At 38.6% G+C, this 24,461-nt stretch overlaps 2 protein-coding genes across 2 annotated transcripts in view; one reads left to right on the forward strand and one right to left on the reverse strand.

Moving 5' to 3' along the window:
* Positions 1-4,021: 4,021 nt before the first annotated feature.
* Positions 4,022-24,461, reverse strand: part of GLUD1 (glutamate dehydrogenase 1) — a 50,244-nt gene continuing 29,804 nt past the window's right edge. Inside the window, exons 6-13 of the mRNA XM_030571308.1 lie at positions 16,448-16,627; positions 12,128-12,265; positions 10,056-10,193; positions 9,843-9,923; positions 8,999-9,122; positions 7,618-7,709; positions 6,013-6,075; positions 4,022-5,331 (exon numbers count right to left, since the gene is read on the reverse strand). Coding sequence (XP_030427168.1) covers positions 5,212-5,331; positions 6,013-6,075; positions 7,618-7,709; positions 8,999-9,122; positions 9,843-9,923; positions 10,056-10,193; positions 12,128-12,265; positions 16,448-16,627 — 936 coding nt within the window. The 3' untranslated portion in view covers positions 4,022-5,211. The remainder of the gene's footprint in view (positions 5,332-6,012; positions 6,076-7,617; positions 7,710-8,998; positions 9,123-9,842; positions 9,924-10,055; positions 10,194-12,127; positions 12,266-16,447; positions 16,628-24,461) is intronic.
* SHLD2 (shieldin complex subunit 2) overlaps positions 16,645-24,461 on the forward strand; it is a 120,061-nt gene continuing 112,244 nt past the window's right edge. Inside the window, exon 1 of the mRNA XM_030571306.1 lies at positions 16,645-17,079. The gene's annotated coding sequence lies outside the window, so the exon portion shown is untranslated. The remainder of the gene's footprint in view (positions 17,080-24,461) is intronic.

Below are 24,461 nucleotides of genomic sequence, written 5' to 3' on the forward strand. Positions count from 1 at the left end.
TGTGCTAGAGAAGTGACAAAATTTTAGTTTGATAAAAATTAGTTTAAATTAAATGTGATTGCAGCATGCAACTAAACAGATCTAGTATTTCATATTTATCCTCAATTTTTCTTTATTGCTACAGAGTGGTTGGCTGATAGGTTAGAAGAAAAACCGCACCAAAGTAGAATTAGGTTTGCAATGCTTATAAATAAATTCAGTAATTCTGCAACCTGCCTCTTATTTATTAGGCCAGCTATTAAATGGCATGATTCAGAGCATCTTTGTTACATGTATAAAGTAGGGAAGGTCTAGTGCTACTATACAAATGAGTAACAATACAACTCATTTTCCTCTTAACTTTTTAATTAAAAAGTTATTTCCTTATCACAACGATTAACCGTGGCTGACAACATCCATGGCATAGCCTTTGCATATGCTTGCTAGGCACTGAAGTGTCTGATGGTTACAGCTTCCTCAGGGAAATTTTAAATCCTATTTTGACAGCTCTTTGAATGTACGATGTTTTCACTCTTAAAAATAAAAGGTAAAGTTATAAACAACTCCACACTACAATTCCAGTCTAGTGTGAGAAGTTTTACAAAACTTCTCACACTGGAGAAGTTACACCATAAACTGTCTTCATAACCAAGACTGAGCCTAGGGAGTAGGACTCCACGAATTCACAGAGCTGTTCTTTGGTAAGTTTCTTACAGCTACTCACCCTGTATGAAGGCGGTATCAGTTTCATTGAGTAGCATTAGATAGCTTTCTGTAATTCAAGGAGACATTAGGTATCTGCCTAAAGCACGACACTGTAGCCTATTAGTCTAATAAAGCTGAATTCATTAGGCAGGTACTAGCTGTAGAAGGTAGTTTTGATTAGACTGTACTTCTGACTAAGCCCTATGCATGAAGGATGTCTTTATACTGCACCTAGGACAAGGCCCAATTCTACTGTGCTCCACTATAGCAGGGCTTTTTTGTGTATGTAATATTAAGGGGCTGAATACTGGCAGCCTCTCACATCTACATTGCAGACAACCCCAGTCTGCGCTGGTAGCCAAATTATAGTGTATGATATTGGTGTCCTCAGGCTACTTCCCAGAAGACAGGTGGCCAACATTACAAATATTACTCATTAGTAGGCTCAGGTTATAGGGCAAGAATTGAAAAAGCATGAAGAATGTTGTCCCAGCAGGATAAGATAGAAGCACATCTTTGTGAGGTACCTTTCATGTGTCATAACTTGGGGCATGTTGGGTGCAGTGATCAAGTAGAGAATTTCAAACTGCAGGGTTGTCATTCCAGGGTCTTTCAGAAGGATATTTCAACCTGTCACCTTGACTTTTGAATAACTAGTCATTTAAAAATGCTGGAATGTTACAAGATCAAGGTTTAAAACTCCCTCTACAGCCCTAGCTGCAAAGTACCTTTCAGAAGGTACTATGGCAAATGTCACTATTTGTTTGGCTATGGGATTGACTGCTCTGTCTGTGTGCAAGAAGAGGAACAGTAGCTACCTTGGTCACCTCTACCTTAACATGCTCTTATATGCTTAACAGCTTCTCCCTAATGCCTCATCTTCAAACACAGTCTACACATTTGACACAGCGTAGACAAGTCTCTTTCTGAAGCACTCAGTGATGTTGGCCAGGTTTATCAGTCTGAACAGAGTTCATATAAACTGTTAAATTTATATTTAAATAACCAATCACTGCCATGGTGGAACTGAGATTAGGTGTGACCTGTGGAAGCCAAAACATCCCATTCCTAGACTGCAAGTGGCTGACAGCAACTTAGGGAAATTTTAGGAAGAGACTGCATCTCAGTACAGTTTACTGCCAACCTTCCAATGGATGCTGCCTTCAAGAGCAGGGACAATGCCTTGAACAGCCTGGCTATACATGATTTTCCAAAACAAGATGCTAGGTGCCAGTTCAGCCACAACTGCTCATAGTGGCAGGAGTTCAAAACCTAGCCAGTCTATGCCCTGCTACTGACATCATCCTGGGGCTGAACTGTTCCTGATCCAGTTAAGCTGGAAAGAATGATGGGTGCCTGAGCAACTAACAAGTCTGCCAGAGGCAGTCTAGACTCACTGCTGCTCAGAACAGTACAGCTGAATGACTTGCTTATTGCTTTGGAGACAAGAAATACTCTTGAGTTAAACCTAAGTACACCTGTAAATACAGCTACTCAAGACTGTGCCCAGCTGCTCTGACTGCATAACATTCCAGGAGTCTTCCTCTCAAGTGATTTATTTCCCGTAAGTCTTTTGTAAGCCAACTAGCTTAGTTTAAAAACAAACCTACACCCCTAAATTGATAGCCGTTCTGTTCCTCTCTACATTTATCATAGTGTATGCATACCACAAAAAAGGTTCTTTGCCCCATGTCAAAATATAATTTCCATGTATCTTACCATTTTATATACACCTCCAACTCAAATGCTATTGTAAATCATAGTAATAATTCATTTGTTAAAAATGCATCAAGTTGGCTACAACTGAACCCAACTGCTCTAATTTCAGGGCTAGATCCTTGGGTCCAGTCAAGCTATACTCAATGCAGGACCTAAGAAGAGGTGGCAGAGATAGCATAGTGCTATTATTGCACTCACCCAATAGCTGCGGATTGCTCAAATATTAGGTCCTCTGACCAAGACCCTGGGAGCAGATGGTGTAGAACCAACAGCAACAGCTTTTGCCATCCAGAGATTCCTTTATGAGAGAGGAATTCCCAACTGGCAGCTCAGAATAGCTATTCCCCAGTAACTCCCTGTGTGGACAATTATTCTGCACTCAAGAGTGCCTTTGGGTGGTTTAGCTTAATCCACTTTGGAAGTGGAGTAGTGCAGAATAGCTATTGTTTTAAATTCACTCCTATCTTATTTTTCAATAGCTGCCCTGTATGGACAAGCCCTATGCCAGCTTTCCATTACCTTTGTGCATGGCTCCAACAGTACAAGAGCACAGGACCCAGGCTCTGGCTCTATCTTTAAAAGCAGCAGTGCCAGAATATAACAAAGACAAGGAAGATTAGTCATTTGCCCCATGAAAGCACCAAGAAATTAAGCACAAGTACCCTTACACGATCCAGGCCATAAAAGATTCTGAATCCACTACAATTAGAACAGATGGGGTTACAAAAAGTGACATTCACCCATTTTCAACATAACCGATAAGACTAAGGTTACTATTATTGATGTTGCAAACTTGTTTAGAGGTTAATGATACTTAAAATTTGTCAGGAGTACATGATCTTAGACCTTAGTCTTATTTTAGCACTTCATGGAGATTTACATAAAAAGCTGTATTGAAAAGTCACCTCTCAGAAGTTCACTTTTGTTCTCTAGCTTTTGGATATAGACTTTAGACAGCACTACAAACTTACCTAACTTTTACTTTAGGTCTAAAAAATCCAAACCAAACCAAAAATGTTCTAAGCACTTCTTAAACAATCCAGTATCAATAAGCTATGCTGGCATGTGCATTATTTAACTACTACTGCACTTCTTGGACAGCTTAAAGAACTCTATTCTGGCCTTTGGCCTCACCACACCCAAAGGGGTAAGACACTAAGTGCCTCACCATGTTGTAGTTTATTGCTTCATATTTCTTCTATGAAGGCAGCTAATTTCTTCTCGGAACTCAAAGATATGGAAAGCAAAAGGCTGAGATGATTAACAGTTTCATAAGTTGTGTTGGGTAAATAAGTAATTTTGTTTGGGGGTAGAGGGGAGGGAAGGTATAAAAATCTTTTTATTTGTGCTAGGAATCAGAAGGACTAGGGTCTTACCGCTAGTGATGAGTTGAATGTGAAATTCTGTGTGACATTTCAGAGATTTCACTGTTTAGCAACTGCTACACAATAAAGTATTACTATGAAAGTGATTGTGGAAAACAGTAATACACCAGTATAGTAAGTTTGGAAAGGTCAACATTTTAATAACTGCTTTTCTCACCCTCTTATATCTTGCAGTTACATAGTAGTTAGAAAATGCATGAGTTCCTCAGAGGGGTTAGGTTTGATTTTTTTTAAAAAATTCTTCATTACATAAATAACATCTGGCACTTCAACGGGACTCCATTGGACAAAGGCCTTGACAAAAACTCAAAAAGCTGTTTGATCTAATACTATATCAAGGCCCATTTTGTTACAATTGAATATGTTCGGAATATGCAAGCTTTCCCAATAAAGAAAAAAAAATAGGAAGTCAATGTGTGTTAAGACATTGCATAAGGTCTACAGCAGCAGTCTAGCTCCTTTGTAGTTAGGTTAACGGTTTCAGGGTTAGACTCCACTTCTAATTGTTCATTGAGGCAACTTAATGTTCAGAAAAATGCCTCTGGAAATAAGATGACTGAAAATAATTAATGTTAAAAAAAGTTAGCGTTCGCTGGACTACATATATATATATCAAATTCAGATATTTAAAAACCTATAATTGAGTGGTTATGTAGAGTGACTTGATTAAAACATAACCAGATATATGTTTGCTAGATATTTGTACACAATGATACTGTTTCAGCTTATAAAAATTCTAGCTCCTGTCACCTCTCTAATGTATCTCATAATACTTGAGTCAAGTTCAGGTTCAATTAGTGATTAAAGGCAGTCCTATAGGAGAAGCACAGTTTATAAAAGAGAAAAACATTGCCTAAAAGATCCTCAGGCCTGGAGTTCTGCAACAAGTAGAAGTTAGAGAGTCCTATCAAAATTACTCCCTGCAGGAGGACCATTCTGCCTTTGACAATGCCACAGCATTGATCATACAAGGCCTTACTGAAAGTGCCAAAGCCAAAATTACATCGTTAAACAAAAGTGCATGAAGTAATAGGACGAGCTAACTGCTCATCTAGTACAGTATATTATCTGAAATTTGATAGGTTGCCCATGTAACATGACTGCTGATCCATTCAGGAAGTGTACCTTTTTATTTTAAAGGTGAAATACCCAGAATGGCCCCAACAAGTGCAGATGAACTGGTTATCTTTAGATACATACTTGTATTCAATGCCTAATCCATGGATTTTTCTTTATTATTTATTAAAAAAAAAAAAAAAAAGGATTTGTTTGGACTGCAACTAATTCAGAATAGTACCCACTATAATGTCAGAGGAAAGAGGAATTTTTGTGGTTACATGTAAACTTGTGATAAGCTTCTCAAAAAGAGGGTACACAATGGCAGGAAGAGTAAGGGTATCAGTGAGGATCGGTAATGACCCGTTTATGTAAAAGTCAAACCAGCCTCATTGTACACCTTGAAGACTTTCTCAATTGCATTGACGTAGGCAGCTGTTCTCAGGTCCAGACCCAGGTTGTACTTCATGGCAGTGCGCATGATTTGCTGAAGTGAGATGAAAGAAAACAGAAGTTATTTATGATTGCTTGAAAAGCCTTTCCATGTACACCATTTTCAAGGAATTTCAGAGAGGGGCTAAGGCTCAGTACAGAGAGATCCTAGTATTCAGATTACAGCCCAGCATCCATGAGGCTTATGTCTTTCCTAGATTTCCAAGGTGTCACTTCTCATTATCCAAGACTCTATTCCCTCCATGTATGTAAAATCTTCACAAAAGCTGTGAGTATCCAGTAGATTTCGTGCCCCATTCTGCAGTATTTTCCACTGGAGGGACAGTCTGATCTACATATATGTGGTGATATTAAGTATAGCTTCGAAAATATTTCTGCCCCAACAAATTTCTAGAACATAAAAAGATAAATGATGGGGTTCTCCAATGGCTAAACTTTTTACCAAAAAAATATGCTTGCTAAATCCACACAAGTTGACTTTAACTTTGTTTTCAGTTTCTGGATGGCCTACATCATCCAATTAAAGGTATCCACACAAACATCTATTCAAAGGAGCGTCATACATGCAGTGACTACCATTATTGTCAATAACTATCTTCTGTTTTAAGTGCAAAGAAACAGTGCTGTCCACTGATACATGCTGACTTAGTTTGCTTTTGTGACAGTTATGTTTATGTTCCCTTGGTACAACTCTACATGTTAATGCAATACTTACTCTGGCGGAACGCTCCATAGTGTAGGCTAATCCAGAGTGGACAATATCTTTTTCAGATGCACCCTGAAAGGGAATGAATGCAATCCGGGTTCAGTATGACATGAATAAGCAGTATTATTGATTTTCTCTTAGTACATCAGACTAACATGCTGGGTTCCAATAATTAGTCAGCCTGCTTTCACTGCAGATTTCTTCTGATTTTTAGTATATTTTCTTAATATCTGGTAAAAGGAGACCAATATGTGAACGCTGCTAATTCAGTGGGTAATCTTATAGACAGTAAGCCCTAGCATATGGTATGTGAAATGTTTAGAGGTTCAATAAAAAGAGAAGATAGACTCTAGATATCAAGTCTGCAGAGAATAAAATGTCCAGTGGTGGCTTAGTGTTTCTACAGAGAACTACAATTTCTTACTTCTACATTTATAAATTCAATGAAGATATATTCTGGAATAAGGAAGATTCTTTTTTACAAAAGACTTCTAGGATAAAATGATGCTTCATTACAGTGGTATAGATCCCAAAGTGACATGCATCACTGAATGAGCTGGTCAGGACTTATGCAAGTACGAGCAAGCTATTTGGTCCCTGTTTCTCAATACATTTCTTAGAGAATACAGGAATACTTTAAAAATAGTGAAGTGGGATGCCTAACACAAACCTCAATTTTTAATATTCCTATTTCCAGGACAGCCACAAGACTGGTAAATTAGGATTGGATATCATTTTAAGAGAATTTCTGTTTGAGATACAGCATATGGATATTAAACGCAACAGTTACCGTCTGAAGATCTATGGCCTGTGTTGCGAAGGTGGTCAAAACACATCACCACCCTTCTGGCCTTAAACGCTACAAAATCAGTATACTAGGCTTCTGACTCAGTCTAACGTGACCTTTCATGAGTATTTAGCTCATTATTGAGAAACTCTCTGCCTCTGAAGTACCTATTTGCAATTCCTCTTCCTTTCAAAAAGATACAAAACAGTAACACATTATTTGTCCATTGCCCCCCTCAAAAATATTTTAATTACATTTTCATATAGTTATGTATATGTATGTGTAAGAAAGGGAGAGTTATTCAGAATACTGGAGTTGGTGATCACTTCATATAAACAGCAACAATTCTGAGTAACATTTTTGGAACATATCGCTGAAATATAAGAGATAGGCACATGAGAAACATGTTCAGTAAATCAACCTATTTATATAGTGTCACCACAGAAGAGGCTTAGATTTTGCACCTCTGCAAAAGGAGGAAAGTTATTGCACTATAAACAGTGACTAGTATTACAAAGCAACCATCTGATTAACAATGCAAGACCAAATGACTTGTATGTACACTCTAAATTTCAGCTTTAGAAGAACTTTAAGAGCTAGAAATGTTCTGTGGAGTCAGGTGCAAGATACCAACTGGACATAGCTAGCCTGTCTGCCATGCTACTTGGCATTTCAGATCAGCCTGTTAGGTCATGTAACGAACCACTCACTAATGCCTTATGGCAAAATCATATGCCCAACAGCAAAATAATGGATTTTATTTACAATTATAATACGAGAATACAACTGGAATAACAACGATTAAAAGCATCACAGCAGCTACTTACTGATATCCTATCCTGGAATTCTGCTGTAGGTACAACTGGAATAGTTCCACCATGTTTCCCAAACTTTCTTTCCAAGCTCTCCTGGACAGACACTGGAAGGGAAAGGAAAACAAGCAAGTTAAATTTCAGCAGCGATTTAAAATAACTTTCCAGTGAAAGTATTTTTTGAGTTTCAGCACTCATTACTTCAACCAGTAGCATAAACTGAGCTGTGCTAGGTAACCTTTTAAAGAACTGAAACAAAGTTTGAGTCCGACTGCTTTGATATACAAAGGCCTCAAATTAGAAACCTCAAGGTCCCCAAATACTTTCTTTGCTGCAAGGCAATTTGGAAGATTTGTAAGATTTGTTACCAGGCTTAAATAACACTTAATCATAAAACTAAATACCAGTAATAAATGCCTTTAGTTTTTCAGAACTTAATGGAGTTGACAATTTAGATAAGGAATCTTTTTTAAACATAGCCTCTTCACAGAGGGTAAACTATCTGCTGTGGCATTGCTCTAGTAGAGAGTCCGTCTTAGAATTTAGAACAGTGCCTTAAAATTGTGTTTATCTGAAACATGGTATGCAGAGTTGGTTAGGAATCTCTACCAATATAAATGCAAAAACTTGCGTCCTATGTGCAGACATTTTCAGTTCCTTTGGAACTTAAAAAGCTTTTAAAACTTCTTAAGCTTTATTGTTAGTAAGTGCTGTCCTTAAATTTGAGCTACAAAGGGGAAATGTTTGTTGTTCTACTCCATGAAGCTTATTTTTTCCATAAAAGATCAGCATTCTGGTCAGGAAATGGGAAGCCCAAACAATAGCCTCCAAGTCAGGAGCCAAGGGAGCCACAAGCCAAGTTTCAAGAACAGCTGTACCAATTATATTATTGCAGTTCACAGAAGTCCTACTTTGCTATATACCTGCTCAGTGTCATAATGCAGTGATCTTCAAAGTTGTAACTTGTTGATTATATTAGCCAATGTTCATTACAATATTGAAGGTTTTTGGATTTTGTTTTTACACTGAAGAGAACTGAATATTTTCTTTCATAAGGGATTTGAATTAGTATTTGTAAGGCATTTTGACAATATCAAAAGCTAAGTATCACTTCACGAAGACACTGTTAGTTTTCTACAATGTTTTCCCAAGTATTACCCAATTCATCAGTTACTCGTCACACTAGGTGCATTTGTAAGCTCTCTTACTATCCAGCACACACTAGGAGCAGATTTAAAGAGAAGTTAAATTTAGAACATCTTTGTATTTGATTTCTGCCATGTTTGGCATAGGAAGATATCAAATGTAACCTTGGTTTACTACATAGTTGGTAAAGAGTTCCTTTCTGGTTCAATTTATCTTTGAAAAGCTAATAAAAAGTAGAAGTAATGCTTACTCAGCAAGTGGTAGTTCGAATCCCTTTCGTATTTGAAAGTCAAGCGACCATAGCTGACGTGGTTCAGGTTTTTCAGCCACTCAAAGTAAGACACAGTTACACCACCAGCATTTAAATATAGATCCTGCACAGAAACAGCATTAATAGAAAGCTTTCTGAATGATAAGCCTATGATAAGACAACTTACTCTTGTATTTTTAGCAGGCAAATTAAAATGCAAAAACTTGGAAATCCTGTTTAAACAAAACAACAGGCAGCACAGAGAATAGGTTTATTTCTAGAGCACAGAAGACAATCGCCAAAATTTTCCATACTTGGCTGCCTAACTTTAGGTACCCAGAGAGGCAGCTCTGATTTTCAAAAACCCTTCTGCTGACTTCAATAAAAGTTAGACATCCAAGTATGAAAAATTTGGCCACTGCATTTAGACTCTCTCTCTACTCCGCTCACTGCACTGGGCAGTTAAAGCATCAATTCCCAGAAAGGAAAACCAATGTTTTAGGGATTTGTGTCAGTATTTGATAGGAATAATTGTAAATTGTTTTTCTTTTGAAAATGTCACTCCCATGCAATCGTTGAATTTAAGTAAGCGAACATGGTTGTAATGAGAGATCTGGGATCTGAGGATAGTTACCTCAAGTCTTGAGTGAAGTTAGAACACCCATTTTCAAGGTGAGAGGCACAGAAAGGAGGGCATTGTAGGAATGGCTTTCATAGGAAAATAAATTCTGAACACTTAAGTGACTCTTAAAGAATATTAATGCTAAGGTTGATCCTGTGATCAGGAAAAAGAATGCATTTGCAGACAGTCTACTTTCCATTAGTGTTGGCAAAATAATCTTACAGGAATGACCATGATATTCCGCTCCAAAAAGATTTTATCGGCCTCAGGGGTTGTAGGTCCATTGGCACCCTCAGCAATAATCTAGGGAAAGAACCATGACATAATTACTGACACACAGCAGCATATATTTATATTCACACCAATAACTCGAATAAATATGGAGAAAGGCATTTGCCATACTGTTTCAATATTTAGTTTAACTCTTCTTCTTACTTTTGCTTTGACCTTGTGAGCATTGGATTTAGTCAACTGTTTCTCACTGGCAGCAGGGATGAGAATGTCACAATCTGATTCCAAGATGTTGCCATCATATGGCTGTGCCTTGGGGAAGCCAACAATCGTCCCATGTTGCTGTTTGAGGGGAAGAGAAGTGTGATCATCAGTTATTTTCAGTATCACTATTGCAAAACAATCTTCACTTACTCTTTTATACTAAAATGGGAAAGACTGTTGCTTTGACAGCCATGCATCCTTCTTTGAAGAATGTCTTTGCATGGGTCTGTACAACACCTTGCACAGCATGTCTACTGCACTATGTGTGTTTAAAACTAACACACATGCCTTGCTTCCCCTCCTATCACTACTACAGCAAGTGCCATAAAAAAAATAATCCAAATACCATCAAATTTTCAGTTAAACCTTAAATACCTCTAAACAGAGGCTGTACAATTCTAATAGATTTGTATAAGCACTTTACTCCATTTGAGACAGGTGAAATCACTTAATTTACTTGCACTTTAGAGAAAACAATGTAAGTTTACCATACTAGAAGAGTGAGAAAAAAGGGGTCTGTTTCCTGGCTTGTTCCCCAATCTTGAATTAAAAACCGTGTCAATTCAAACACCTACTAATCCATCTCAGTAAGTAAAACAGATATAAAGAACAGCATGTTAAAAAAAGACATTATAATATGTGGTTGCCACTCCTATTTACATGGGCAGCCAAGGATCAGCCCACTAAAACTGCTGGATAAAAAGTTGAGACTTAATGCAGTTCACATTAAAATTAATTCAAGATCAGACAGTGTGTCAATTATTTTAAAATGCCTGAAATACATTCTACAATCTGTTTACAGTAGATCTGTGGGATAAGAATGAAGATTAAAGGTATGCTCACCCTAAAATCAAAAATACACTCTAAAAACAGAGGAATTCCATGTAGCATCCATGGAAGATCCTTACATATATTTTCAAAATATCAGTCTAGATTTTAAGTATATCAGAACACCTACAAATAATCACTACTGCTGCAGTACACAAATTACTATTTTATTTTAAAATAAAAAGTGTCTTTTCTGTCTTAAGCACTACATCTCTTGACTCTAATGTACTCCTGGGGGAATTCTGCACCACTATGCACACCCAGAACTCATATCTCCTGCAGATTTTTTGTCCTCCACAGAAAATAGATTCTGTCAGGGAGGTACTGCAGTTACACCTCTGCCCACCAGCACCTGCTGTGATGCTAGAAGAGAGGGCAGCAGGCTCAGGACCAGAGCAGCCAGCTGCAGAGAGGGGCCAGTGGCTGCCTTCCTCACAGCACCCTGTCTGTAGGGCCAGGTGAAGAGACTCTGGATATAAGCAGTACCAGGTTTACCATGGCACCGGGCCCCAAGTCAGAAGGTGCCCCAGCCACCCAGATATATTTGGAAGTTAGCATTAAAGCCACAATTTACAAGACCATATTCAATTTCCTCAAAACAAACTTCATCTCTTTTCTTGAGCATGGAAGTTGTATCTGTCCATACAACAGATGGTACAGAGGCAGCAGCAATGCAAGCTTGCTCATAGTACTACACTAGTAAGTCTAAATGAGCAGTTCTCATCCTGTTCCAAACCAGGACCCTTTCCTTCCCACCTTTTGCAATCTAGCTGGGACCCTGCTGCTATTTAGCACCGGGCGGGGAGATCGTGGCCCCCCATATTAAGAATTATCTAAACCAGGATAATTTAGTTTGGATGCAATCCTTTGCTTTTTTGCAGAGACTCAGGCCCACAACTGTGCCTCTCTGGGTGGCGATGGGCAATGTACGGAAACGAACAGACCAGCACCATTCAGGCTGTTAAAGCCATGAAACCAATTAATATTAGTCACTTTGGTCTGCATTCAAGCTAGTGAAAATGGAATGCTAAAAACACAGTTGCCAATCCTGAACATTATAAATTGCTTATCAGACAGAGCACTGCCGATCATAACTTCTAAATATTCTGCACGATTAACACCAGCCTCTAGTCATCTCCAGCATTTTCAGAGTTTACACAGGGAGCAATACATAAGTCTCATACCAATTTGTAATCTTCTAGTTCTTTTGGGTCAATCCCATCAGGATTCCAGATGTTACCATCAATCTCTCCAACACCAACACATTTAGCACCAAAACGATGAAGATATCTCATAGAATGCAAGCCCACATTACCGAATCCCTGTAAATAAAAATGGGGAGAATAGAAGGAAGAATAGTTAAATCATGTGAAATGAGCCCACAACTCTTAAAACATTTGATCCTCACAAGCCTATATCTGCTTTTCACCTTTGTGTGTCATATGTTGGCATGGAGTGATATGGGATGGGGACATATTTGTATACGTTAACCACACTGGCCTGATGTTCTAGAGAGTATTAATGTTATAATATACTTTGCAAGATCACGACAGAACTTACATATCATTCCAATATTTTTCTTCTAAAAAGTAGCATGCAAGATTCCACTGAGATTCATTCAAGCTGCATACACTTGGAAGAATGCTACCGGTTAAGTGATATGAAGGCATTAATTTCGTGAGAGAAAAATGAGCCAAGATGAAGCCCTCTCCTCTTCCTAAACTCTGCTTTTCCATGCTTTTTGTGTTTCCAGTTCCTGAATATCTGTAGCAAAGTGCTCGTGGTAATTTTGGGGATCGTAAAATTTCAAAGACTAAAACTTCAGTTGAAATTTGTTATAAGTTACTATTATTTTTTACTGCATTAGTGTATTGTAAGTTCTTTCCTGAGGATAAACAGCTTTAAAGCTATTTATTTAGTCATGTAATGTTTCATAATTATATTTGCCTTAATCACATATTTTCTGAATGTGCACATAACTGAATGTTATATAGGATTTCGTGGACTTTTAAATGACAATTCCAGAATTTGCTTGTCACTTGTGTTCCTCTTGTCACTATATATATATATATATATATATTATATATATATATATATATGGGATGTCTGCAAAATTTAAAGCCTCTAAGAGTGGCTCAATATAATTTTATTTATTAACAAAATACAACTTAGTTGTTTTCTCATGTTGACTTTTTAATGGAGCCCTGTCCTTCTGATAATCCATTTTATTGTCTCTAAAGCAATCTTCCACAAAAACTATTGGTTTTAAATCACAAGATCTTATACTATGCACTTCAATAGTAGCCTCTAACCATACATCAGACTACTTTACAAATGTGAAGTAAACCTTAGCTACCTGGGATGTTATGCAGGTTTCCATATGTTACAGGTAAGGAAGCAGGATTACGTGGTTTGCTCACAGTCACACAGGAAGTCTTTGGCAAAACTGGGAATAAGTAACTCCAGGAAAGAGTGAATATGAAACTCCTCAATTTATTGCTTTCAAAGTATTTTGCATAGTTCCCCTTTTACATCAGAAGTGAGCTTTGATACAAGAATTAAGTTCTATTTATGTATGGAGTTTGTCTTCAGTGCTGTGTCCTCATTTTTTATTGATTAGTCTTCAACTGTTCTGTCAAGTTTTCAGTTTGCTTGTTCAGTTTTAGACTCTTAAATTTAGGCACTGCCAATATGTGAATTCCAAAGGTAGAGGATGTTGCTGTGCTATTTTGTTTCTACGTAAGGTACAGGAGGTTTGTCTCAGGTCACTGGTTAACTGGCACAAGACAGTAGGTTGCGATTTGATGATGTGGATTCATTACTTAAAATGCAGCAATCAGTCTCTGCCATTTTTAAGACTAGCCACATTGATATGAGAACAGTTCCAAATAAAGCATTCTGACCCATCATCCAGATTCCGCATTTAATAGTTCACTAATTATGTATTTATCCAACCTGGTGAACAAGACATTAAGAAAAAAAACCCTTGAAGGATATAATTATGCATGTTAAGTAGTATTAGAAATCCATTTCTCAGTGTAGTCTTTCTTCTCGCCCACTACTCATGTCCTAAAACATGTAGGAGCATAGTTTTAATTAAGGGTCTTTTGAGGTCTCACAAAAAGCAAAAAAAAATCAGAACTAAAACTAAAATCTAGATGAGTTGATATACCCCCTAGACCTAAATACATCTGTTTATTTCATAATACCACAGATCAGATCCGATTCAAATTTTTCTGAGTTTTGAATTTTTTTCTTTAGGATCCAAAAATAAGGTAACTAAAGGGCTCATGTTTCCATTATATGGAAGTAATTACAGAATATAGTTTTTGCAGAAAGTGGTGTCACATTACACATGAAATGTGTAATATCCCTTAGTTTAAAACCTCCAAGAACTTGGAAAAGATGTCTAAAGTTGTAAGAGTATGTCTACATAGCAAAGAAAAACCTGCAGCTGGCTCGTGCCATTTGACTCAAGCTCATGGGGCTTGGGTTGTGCAGCTCTATTATTGCCTTGTAGACTTCCAGGCTCAGGCTGGAGCCCGAGCTTTGGGAACCTCCCACTCTGCAGTGTTTAGAGCCCAAGCCTAAAAGCCTACACAGCAATAGAATCACAGGACTGGAAGGGACCTCAAGAGATCTTCTAGTCCAGTCCCCTGCACTCAAGACAGGACTATGTCTTATCTAGACCATCCTTGACAAGTGTCCCTGCTCTTAATCTCCATTGATGGAGATTTCACAACCACCCTGGGCAATTTATTCCAGTGCTTAACTACTCCGACAGTTATGAAGTTTTCCTAATGTCCAACCTAAACAGCCCTTGCTGCAATTTAAGCCCATTAACTTCTGAGAATAGGACAAGAAGCAAAGAGCAATTTTTCTCCCTCCTCCTTGTAGCAACCTTTTATATACTTGAAAACTGTTATGTCCTCTGAGTCTTCTCTTCTGCAAACTACACAAAGCCCAATTTTTTCCAATCTTCCCTCATAGGTCATGTTTTCTAGACCTTTAATAATTTTTGTTGGTCTTCTCTGGATTTTCTCCAATTTATCCACACCTTTCCTGAACTGTGGTGCCCAGAAGTGGACATAATACTCCAGTTGAAGCCTAATCAGCATGGAGTAGAGCAGAAGAATTACTTGTGTCTTGCTTACAACACTCCTGCTAATACATCCCAGAATGAGGCTTTTGTTTTGTTTTGTTGCAACAGCACTAGACTGACTCATATTTAGTTTGTGACTCATGACACCCAGATCCCTTTCCACGGTATTCCTTCCTAGGCAGTCATTTCCCATTTTGTAAGTATGCAACTGATTGTTCCTTCCTAAGTGAAGCACTTTGCATTTGTCCTTATTAAATTTCAACCTTGTTATTTCAGACTATTTCTCCAGTTTGTCCAGATCATTTTGAATTTTAATCCTATCCTCCAAAAGAGTGGTTCTCAACCAGGGGTACATGTACCCCTGGGTGTACGTAGAGATCTTCCAGGGGGTACATCAACTCATCTAGATATTTGCCTAATTTTACAACAGACTACATAAAAAGCACTGGCCAAGTCAGCACAAACTAAAATTTCATACAGACAATAACTTGCTTATACTGATCTATATGCTGTACACTGAAATGTAAGTTCAATATTTATGTTCCAGTTGATTTATTCTATAATTATATGGTAAAAATGAGAAAGCAAGCAATTTTTCAGTAATATCATGCTGCTTTGAGCAGGAGGTTGGACTAGATGATCTCCTGAGGTCCCTTCCAACACGAATAATCTGTGATACTCATGTACAGTGACACTTTTGTATGTTTATGTCTGATTTTGTAAGCAAGTAGTTTTAAGTGAGGTGTAACTTGGGGGCACAGAAGACCACTCCTGAAAGGGGTACAGTAGTCTCAAAAGGTTGAGAGCCACTGCTCCAAAGCACTTGTAACCCCTCCCAACTTGGTATCATATGCAAATTTTATACGTGTACTCACCCTGCCATTATCTAAATTACTGATGAATATATTGAATAGAACCGGACCTAGAACTGATCTCTGCGGGACCCTACTTTATTATGCCCTTCCAGATTGACTATGACCACTGATAACTACTCTCTGGGAATGATTTTCCAACCAGTTATGCAGCTACCTTAGAACAGGTCCCTCTAGGCTGAATTTCCCTAGTCTGTTTGGTCTCGGGGCTGTTTCCTAGTGAGCCTAAGCTGGCTGGCATAGGCCAGCCGCAAGTTTTTCTTTGCTGTATAGACACACTCTTAGTCTATAAATACAACATTGTTCTTAGAAAATGGCTGGAGTTTTGGCTGTGTGCCTATGTATATAATTTAAAAAAAGCAAAATAAAGGATGACTCGTCTGAAAAGTGCTTCTGAAGTTTAAATTGATTGCAAGGCTAATCTCTACAGTTATAAAACCTTACCAGGTCTACCGCTTTCATAGTGATTTTAAAAGCAACTACATTTCCAACTTTCTTCACCAAAACAATTGTATTTCTAGACCAATTACCTGGACCACAAATGTCTTATCCCCAAATCCTGGAGTCATTCCTAGAAGGCTCATATACGAAGCTTCGTTGATGAAGTTTTCAATTCCATGGAAGAGACCACGACCAGTGGCAGAGATACGTCCGTGGATACCACCTTGGCTAATAGGTTTACCAGTGACGCAAGCATGGGCATTAATATCCTGCAAGACAGTTTAGAATTCTACAAATTGCATCAATCTTTCCAAGAAGATGATCAGTCAAACAACAGCTGAGGTATAATATGTATGTGAGCTTCAAAAACATTAACGGATTTCTTTCCCTGATGTACTTACATTGTAGCTTTTACTGACAGCAATAATGAAGATATGAATCACTTTTTTAAGCTTACCTCTCCAAACTCCCTTGCTCAGTTTACCATAAGCATCCTAGAAAAATTCTACCCTGCCATACAATGCAGTGTAATTACATAACCACAGTACTTGAGATACTGTGCTATTTTCTGAAGTGTTCTAATTTGCACAATTCAGCTCTATGCTTACCTTAATTTACAGTGATATGTTTATTTACAGTGATGTTGTGATGATGAGGAGCCCAGAGAGAAGCTGCCATCTGACTAGCCACAGAAAGGCAGTGCGTTATATGCCTTCTAGTGGTAAGTAATCACTCTACAATTGTGATAACCATCATTGTTCTTGACAAATTAATCCTTTAAACCAACATAAAATGCTTAGACATATCCTATGGGCAGTTTAAAAGTGATTAAACAGTTTTAGCTGTAAACAGTCACAACAGGAAACATGAATATAATTATTTGAAAACATGCAAGAGAGGCACACTAACAACTTTAGAAGTGAGTATGCAGTGATCTGGCTGAGATGCTATCAAAAGAGATTTACCCCTAAGTAACAGGTTTTACCCACATACGTTATGAAATAGTCTTTCCTACTGTCTGAACAGAGGGGCCACAGCTGACCTCAAGAGGATAGCCTACAGTGCAAAGTCATGTGGAAAAATAGTAGATAAGTATCTTTTCCTACATGGAAATGCACTCAAATGCCACTAAATCCCCATCTTTTATGCAGTCTCAGACTAAATAAAACTTCTACCTAGTTGCCTTACATGTGCTTGATACCCAAAGTAAACCCTATTTCTTAAAACTCTGACCTATATGTTAATCTTTGAGTCTCAGTACCCTTCATTTTCCAACAGTGAGGTCCATCTTATAAAAAACTTTATTCCAAAATCTAAATGCAAGTGTTTCCTTCAGAAAGTAATCTGCTCCCTCTAGTGGGGAGTCAACTGTAAGCATTTACCAGTGATACGACCATCTTGGCCAACTCAAAGTATTACCAAGTTTCCAATCAGTTACATTTTAAAAAAATCTGAACTAGTCACACAGAAGAAATAAGTAGTTTATGAGCACATAGCTGATGAACACAGCTTCTTTCCACAATTCCCTCCATCAGAGAGGTCAATGCCTTAGAAAATACAAGGGAACAGGGAAAGAAAGGAAAAAGTTATATCACCTCACTAATGTAAAAGCAGCAAAAAGTCCTGTGGCAACTTATAGACTAACAGACATATTGAAGCATGAGCTTTCGTGGGTGAATACATGCATGCGACGAAGTGGGTATTCAGTCACGAAAGCTCATGCTTCAATATGTCTGTTAGTCTATAAGGTGCCACAGGACTCTTTGCTGCTTTTACAGATCCAGACTAACATGGCTACCCCTCTGATACTCACTAATGTGAATTTCAGAGCCAAGAAGTTTAGTCATATTTTTTAATTCGGTGATCAAGAAACTTACTTGACAAGTTAATACGGTACCCATTAAAGACGTAATTGGTTTGGCAGGAAAGGCCCACTATTCTTAAAGCCATCCACATTCAGATAGCAATGTTGTTTAAATCTCTGCTTCAATATGTAGCATCAGTAGAAACTGCTGAGTGAGATTCCTAATGATTAAAATCATCATCATCATCATGTTCCTATTACGCCTCTGGCGTTTAAGGCAGTGACGAAGCTCCTCCACTCCTATCTGTTTCTGGCAAGTCTCTCAATGGTTCCCTAGCTCTGCCCCAGGTTTTTCAGCTTGGTTTCCACAGCTCTTCGCCACATTGTTTTCGGGCGGTCTAATTTTGCTTGCCTTCAGGTGTCCATCTTATTGCTACTCTGGCGATGGAATCAGTTTCCATCTGAAGAACATGACCAATCCATCTCTAATGCCTCCTGGCAATGATGGTGCTCAGATCTTCTTGGCTGCACTGTGTCAATAGATCTTGGTTTGAGGCATTAAATGGACACTCTTCTCAACCCTTGAAGACCTGGACTTAGGAGAGCGATATCATCTGCAATCACATATCCAACACTATATACAAGAAAAAACAGCTTGACTCAACATATTCAGCCAGCAAATTGGACTGAAAATCAACTGCAGTAAGACAGATATAACCTTTAATATTGCCTCACCATCACCAGTAGGAATAGAGGGTTATGTTCTCACCAATATAGAAACATTCACATACTTGGGCAGCACCATTAGCCAGGACGGTGAAACAAGCCAGGACATCCGGAACAAAAATCAATAAAGCCAGGAACACCTTGAGGTGTAAATACAGTCTGGAAATCATCAAAATAAAACACCAAAACCAAACTCAAGATTTATCAGAACTGCGTACTTTCAACACTACTTTATAGTATAGAATGCTGGGGAATGAGAAAGTATGACATGTCCAAACGTTCTTCATTCCATACAACGTGCCTCTGAAAAATCCTCCGTATCTTTTGGCCCAGAACAATCTCAAATCAAGATCTACTGACACAGTGCACCCAAAGATTAAAATAGCACTATTTAGTTTAAAACAAATGAGTGCAAGAGTTTTATAGTAAGCTTCAGTTAGAGCAAAAAAGACCCACCATATATAATTTTCAAGCTTTTTTACAAATATTTATTATTGGTCATGTCAAAACTTGGTTAGTGGCCCTGCCAGACATCCCAACTTAAATAAAAAGCCCTCCCTCTCTCAACCCTTCTCCCAAGCCTCTCCTGCGCTTGTGGATCTTTCCTGTCAATTCTGAAACAGGTTTCACTTTTCCCTATCCTCCACTTCTCTCAGCTGGTTTCCACTTGCTAGGAAGAAGAAACAGAATCCTACTCACACAGCCCTGCAGATCCAAAGCAGCTGTGTATGTAGTCCATCAATTCAACGATGATGTTTTCATGCTCTTTCTTGTTGTGGATTCTGGAGTGATTCTGAAGTCAAAAGCATGACGCGCATGCTCGTGAGGAGATTGGGCAGATAAAGTCATTGATGATCATCTTCTTAGCTATAGCGTTAGTATGACACTTTTCCCTTGCAGCTAAAAATAGATTATAATTCTGTCCTGTTCAAAGACCTGAAAAGCTCGAAGTGTTGTGTGTTGCCATGCTGATCTATTTAACACAGCCTTCTCAATATCATCCGGTTTTATTGCACTGAAGTGTATGCTGTTCTTGATGCTGCTTTGTAGCACTTTCTGGGGCGGCCTTGATTCTGGTGTCCTTATGTTAATTCTCCATAGAAATTGTTTATGGGAGTAGATATTCAGGCATCCTAAAGATGTGTCCAACCCAGCATAGTTGGGCTTTTATCAGCATGACCTTGGTGCTTATGGCATTTGACTTTTGGAGAACCTCCAGGTTGGTAATTTTGTCCTGCCAGAGGATCCCCATAATGGTGTGCAAAGACCACATATGGAAGGCCTCTAGCGGTTTGATATGCCATTTTTGTATGGTGTCCAGGTCTCACAGCCAAAGAAGAGAGATGCGAGCATAAAAGAATTAAAGTTTTATTTTTGTTGAGAGGGGTACGTTGTGGGATTTCAGGACTTTGTTACGTAGCTTTCCTAATGACTGAAGCTCTTCGTATCCTCTTTGGGATTTCTTGACAAAGAAATCCATCATGGGAGATGTTGTTGCCAAGACAGGTAAAACTGTCAACTTGCTTCAGTTGGTTCCCACTAATGGATACGCTAGGGGATATGACAAGAGCGATGAACAGAATTGGTGCAACACCACTGTTTTCTCCAGATTGATTGTGAGGCCAAACAATTTTGATGCTTCAGCAAAGCGATCTACGATGCGCTGGAGATCACTGTGTGTGTGTGTGTGTGTGTGTGTGTGTGTGTGTGTGTGTGTGTGTGTGTGCGCGCGCGCGCGCACACGCGCGTGCTAGGAGGGCACAATCATCCACAAAAAGTGCTTCTCTTAGTAGTAGTTCTGTTACTTTTGTTTTTGCTTTAAGTCTTGTAAGATTGAAGACTGAGCCGTCACGACTGTATCTGATGTATACGCCTCTGAGCCCATCTGTAGCATGTTTGAGAACTTGGGTGAAGACTTTCAACAGTTCAGGGGCAAGAACACAGCCTTGTTTGACTCCATTTGAAATGGGAAAGGAGTCAGTGAGATAGCCATTAAAAAGTACCTGACCTCACATCGCCTCAAGAAATAAATGAATAGTAAAAGGTTCTATAGACATATAAATAAGAAGAAAACAAAGACAGATGATGTAGGACCACTAAACACTGAAGATGGAGTGGAGGTTAAGGCTAATCTAGGCATGGCCCAATATCTAAACAAATACTTTGCCTCAGTCTTTAACGAGGCTAATGAGGAGCTTGGGGATAATGGTAGGATGACAAATAGGAATGAGGATATGGAGGTAGATATTACCACATCCAAGGTAGAAGCCAGACTCCAACAGCTTAATGGGACGAAATCAGAGGGCCCTGATAATCTTCATCCAAGAATATTAAAGGAACTGGAACATGAAACTGCAAACCCCTTAGCAAGAATTTTTAATGAATCGGTAAACTCGGGTTGTACCGTATGACTGGAGAATTGCTAACATTGTTTCCCTTTCTTAAAGATAGGAACTAAGTGATCTGGGCAACTACAGGCATGTCAGTTTGACATCTGTAGTATGCAAGGTCTTGGAAAAAAAATTTGAAGGAAAAAAGTAGTCAAGGACATTGAGGTCAATGGTAACTGGGACAAAATACAACATAGTTTTACCAAAGGAGGATCGTACCAAACCAGCTTGACCTTCTTCTTTGAGAAGGTGACAGATTTTTTAGACAAAGGAAATGCAGTGGATCTAATTTACCTCAATTTCAGTACGGCATTTGATACAGTTCCACATGGGGAATTATTAGCTAAATTGGAAAAGATGGGGATCAATATGAAAATTGAAAGGTGGATAAAGAACTGGTTAAAGGGGAGACTACAACGGGTCGTACTGAAAGGTGAATTGTCAGGCTGGAGGGAGGTTACTAGTGGAGTTCCTCAGGGATAGGTTTTGGGACCAATCTTATTTAATCTTTTTATTCCTGACCTTGGCACAAAAAAAGTGGGAATGTGCTAATAAAGTTTGTGGATGAGACAAAACAGGGAGGTATTGTCAATACAGAAAAGGACCAGGATATCATACAGGAAGATCTGGATGACCTTGTAAACTGAAGTAATAGTAGTAGGATGAAATTTAACAGTGAAAAGTGCAAGGTCATGCATTTAGGGACTAACAACAAGAACTATTGTTATAAGATGGGGAGGCATCAGTTGGAAGTAACAGAGGAGGAGAAGGACCTCGGAGTATTGGTTGATCACAGGATGACTATGAGCTGTCAATGTGATATGGCAGTGAAAAAAGCCAATCTGGTCTTGGGATGCATCAGGCAAGGTATTTCCAGTAGAGATAAGATGGTGTTAGTACCATTATACAAGGCACTGGTGAGACCTCATCTGGAATACTGTGTGCAGTTCTGGTCTCCCATGTTTAAGAAGGATGAATTCAAACTGGAACAGGTTCAGAGGCGGCTACTAGGATGATCTGAGGAATGGAAAGCCTGTCATATGAAAGGAGACTCAAAGAGCTTGGCTTGTTTAGCCTAACCAAAAGAAGGCTGAGGGGAGATATATTTATAGAGAGCAATCATATCAGAGGAATAAATACCAGGGAGGGAGAGGAATTATTTAAGCTCAGTACCAATGTGAACACAAGAACAAATGGATACAAACTGGCTATTAGACAAAGGCTTCTAAACCATCAGAAGAGTAAAGTTCTGGAACAGCCTTCCAAGGGGAGTAGGGGGGACAAAAGACATATCTGGCTTCAAGACTAAGCTTGATAAGTTTATGGAGGGGATGGTATAATGGGATAGCCTAATTTTGGCAATTAATTTGTCTTGGACTACTAGCATTAAATATGCCCAATGGCTTGTGATGGTATATTAGATGGGGTGGGATCTGAGTTACAACAGAGAATTTTTTCCTGGGTGTCTGGCTGGTGAGTCTTGCCCACATGCTCAGGGTTTAGCTGATTGCCATATCTGGGGTTGGCAAGGAATTTTCCTCCAGGGCAGATTGACAGAAGCCCTGGGGTTTTTTTGCCTTCTTCTACAGTGTGGGGCACAGGTCACTTGCTGGAAAGTTCTCTGCACCTTGAAGTCTTTAAACCATGATTTGAGAACTTCAGTGGCTTCGACACAGGTTTGATATAGGAGTGGGTGGGTGAAATTCTGTGGCCTGCATTGTGCAGGAGGTCAGACTAGATGATCATAATGATCCCTTCTGACCTTAAAGTCTATAATTCTAACTTTACCAGTTTTGGTGGACAATCAAGTTTGCTGAGGATCATCCATAATCCCTCTCTATTGACTGTACCAAATGCTTTTGTCAGATGTTTTGTTTTGATACCTTTTTCTTGTATTTGCTTGATACTGAAAATCATGTCTATGGTGCTACGACCAGATCTGAATCTGCACTGAGTCTCAGGCTGATTGGCTTCTGAGACAGATGAAGTCAGTCAGGTTCAGGAGGACACAAGCAAAGATTTTTCCAGTGACAGATTACCGTGGGATCTCTCTCCTGTTATCATAGACGATTTTGCTGCCTTTATTTTTAAATAAAGGAATAACTTGGCATCTTTCAAGTTTTGTGGCGTTTCTTTACTTTCCCAGATGTCAGTAAGGATCTTCTGGGGTGTTACCACCACTTTTGGACCCACAGATTTATATATTTCTGCCAGTAGCTACCAAGAGTAAAAGTCATATCTTCCAACTTTAGTGACCAAAACTTAATGCTGAGTATGTCTGAGTAAGAAGGTGCCATGCTTAGATCTACATTTTTTAGTTATTAGTTTTTGCTTTCAACTCTAAATTCATCTTACTAAAGTTTGTCTGTGTATAGCTTACACCTCTGCAGAACCTGGCAAAACAAGTTGGGTTTATGGAGTGGGAAAAGGAAGCAGGGAAACTGAGTGCTGTAGAGTTTACTATTTTCCTGTGCAGTGATTCAGCTCTTTTTGATAAATGGAAAAATAAACATTTAAGAATTACAAAGATGATACTGCAAGAATCTTCCATAAATGGACAGATGGTATTGAAAAGTACAGAGAAACTTAATTTTTACAGCACACAAGTCTTACGTCACTGCCTTGAGTTCTCAGGAGCACATAACGGATGGGTTGTTGGGTTATAATGAAATAGGTACTTTTGTACTATGTTTTACTGTGCTGGCAGTATACTATTTATGGTGTCCAGCTTTTAGTTTCCTCGAGGACCTGGATTTTGTAATTTATGAGGGCAATATATCATCACTTAGCAACCTGAACTACTTTTTGAAACCAAGTATTCTTCTGGAGTTTATTTTTTACAAAGTAAGTTTCATGCATGTAGTACAAGTACAGGAAATTATTCATAACACTTATTTCCATAGCTAACTCAAACAGGCTGAGTGCTGCGTAAAAGCAATTTACCTTACTGATTTATAACATTATTCAAAGTCTTTACCCACAGGGTTGTTATTTTCCCCCATGACTAATTGACGATGCTTGAGAGACTAGGATGTTTGACATTAGGTGTGGTATTCTAGATCCAAGATAACAAGTTGTAAATGCTCTGCCAAGAGGCACGTGGTCTCAGGAAAACACAGTCATTCCATAAACATGCATTCTATGCCACAGAAGAACAAGCATTAACAGGTTTATAGCACTAAG

Source organism: Gopherus evgoodei, chromosome 7 (genome assembly GCF_007399415.2).
Source record: "Gopherus evgoodei ecotype Sinaloan lineage chromosome 7, rGopEvg1_v1.p, whole genome shotgun sequence".
NCBI classification, from domain to species: domain Eukaryota; kingdom Metazoa; phylum Chordata; order Testudines; family Testudinidae; genus Gopherus; species Gopherus evgoodei.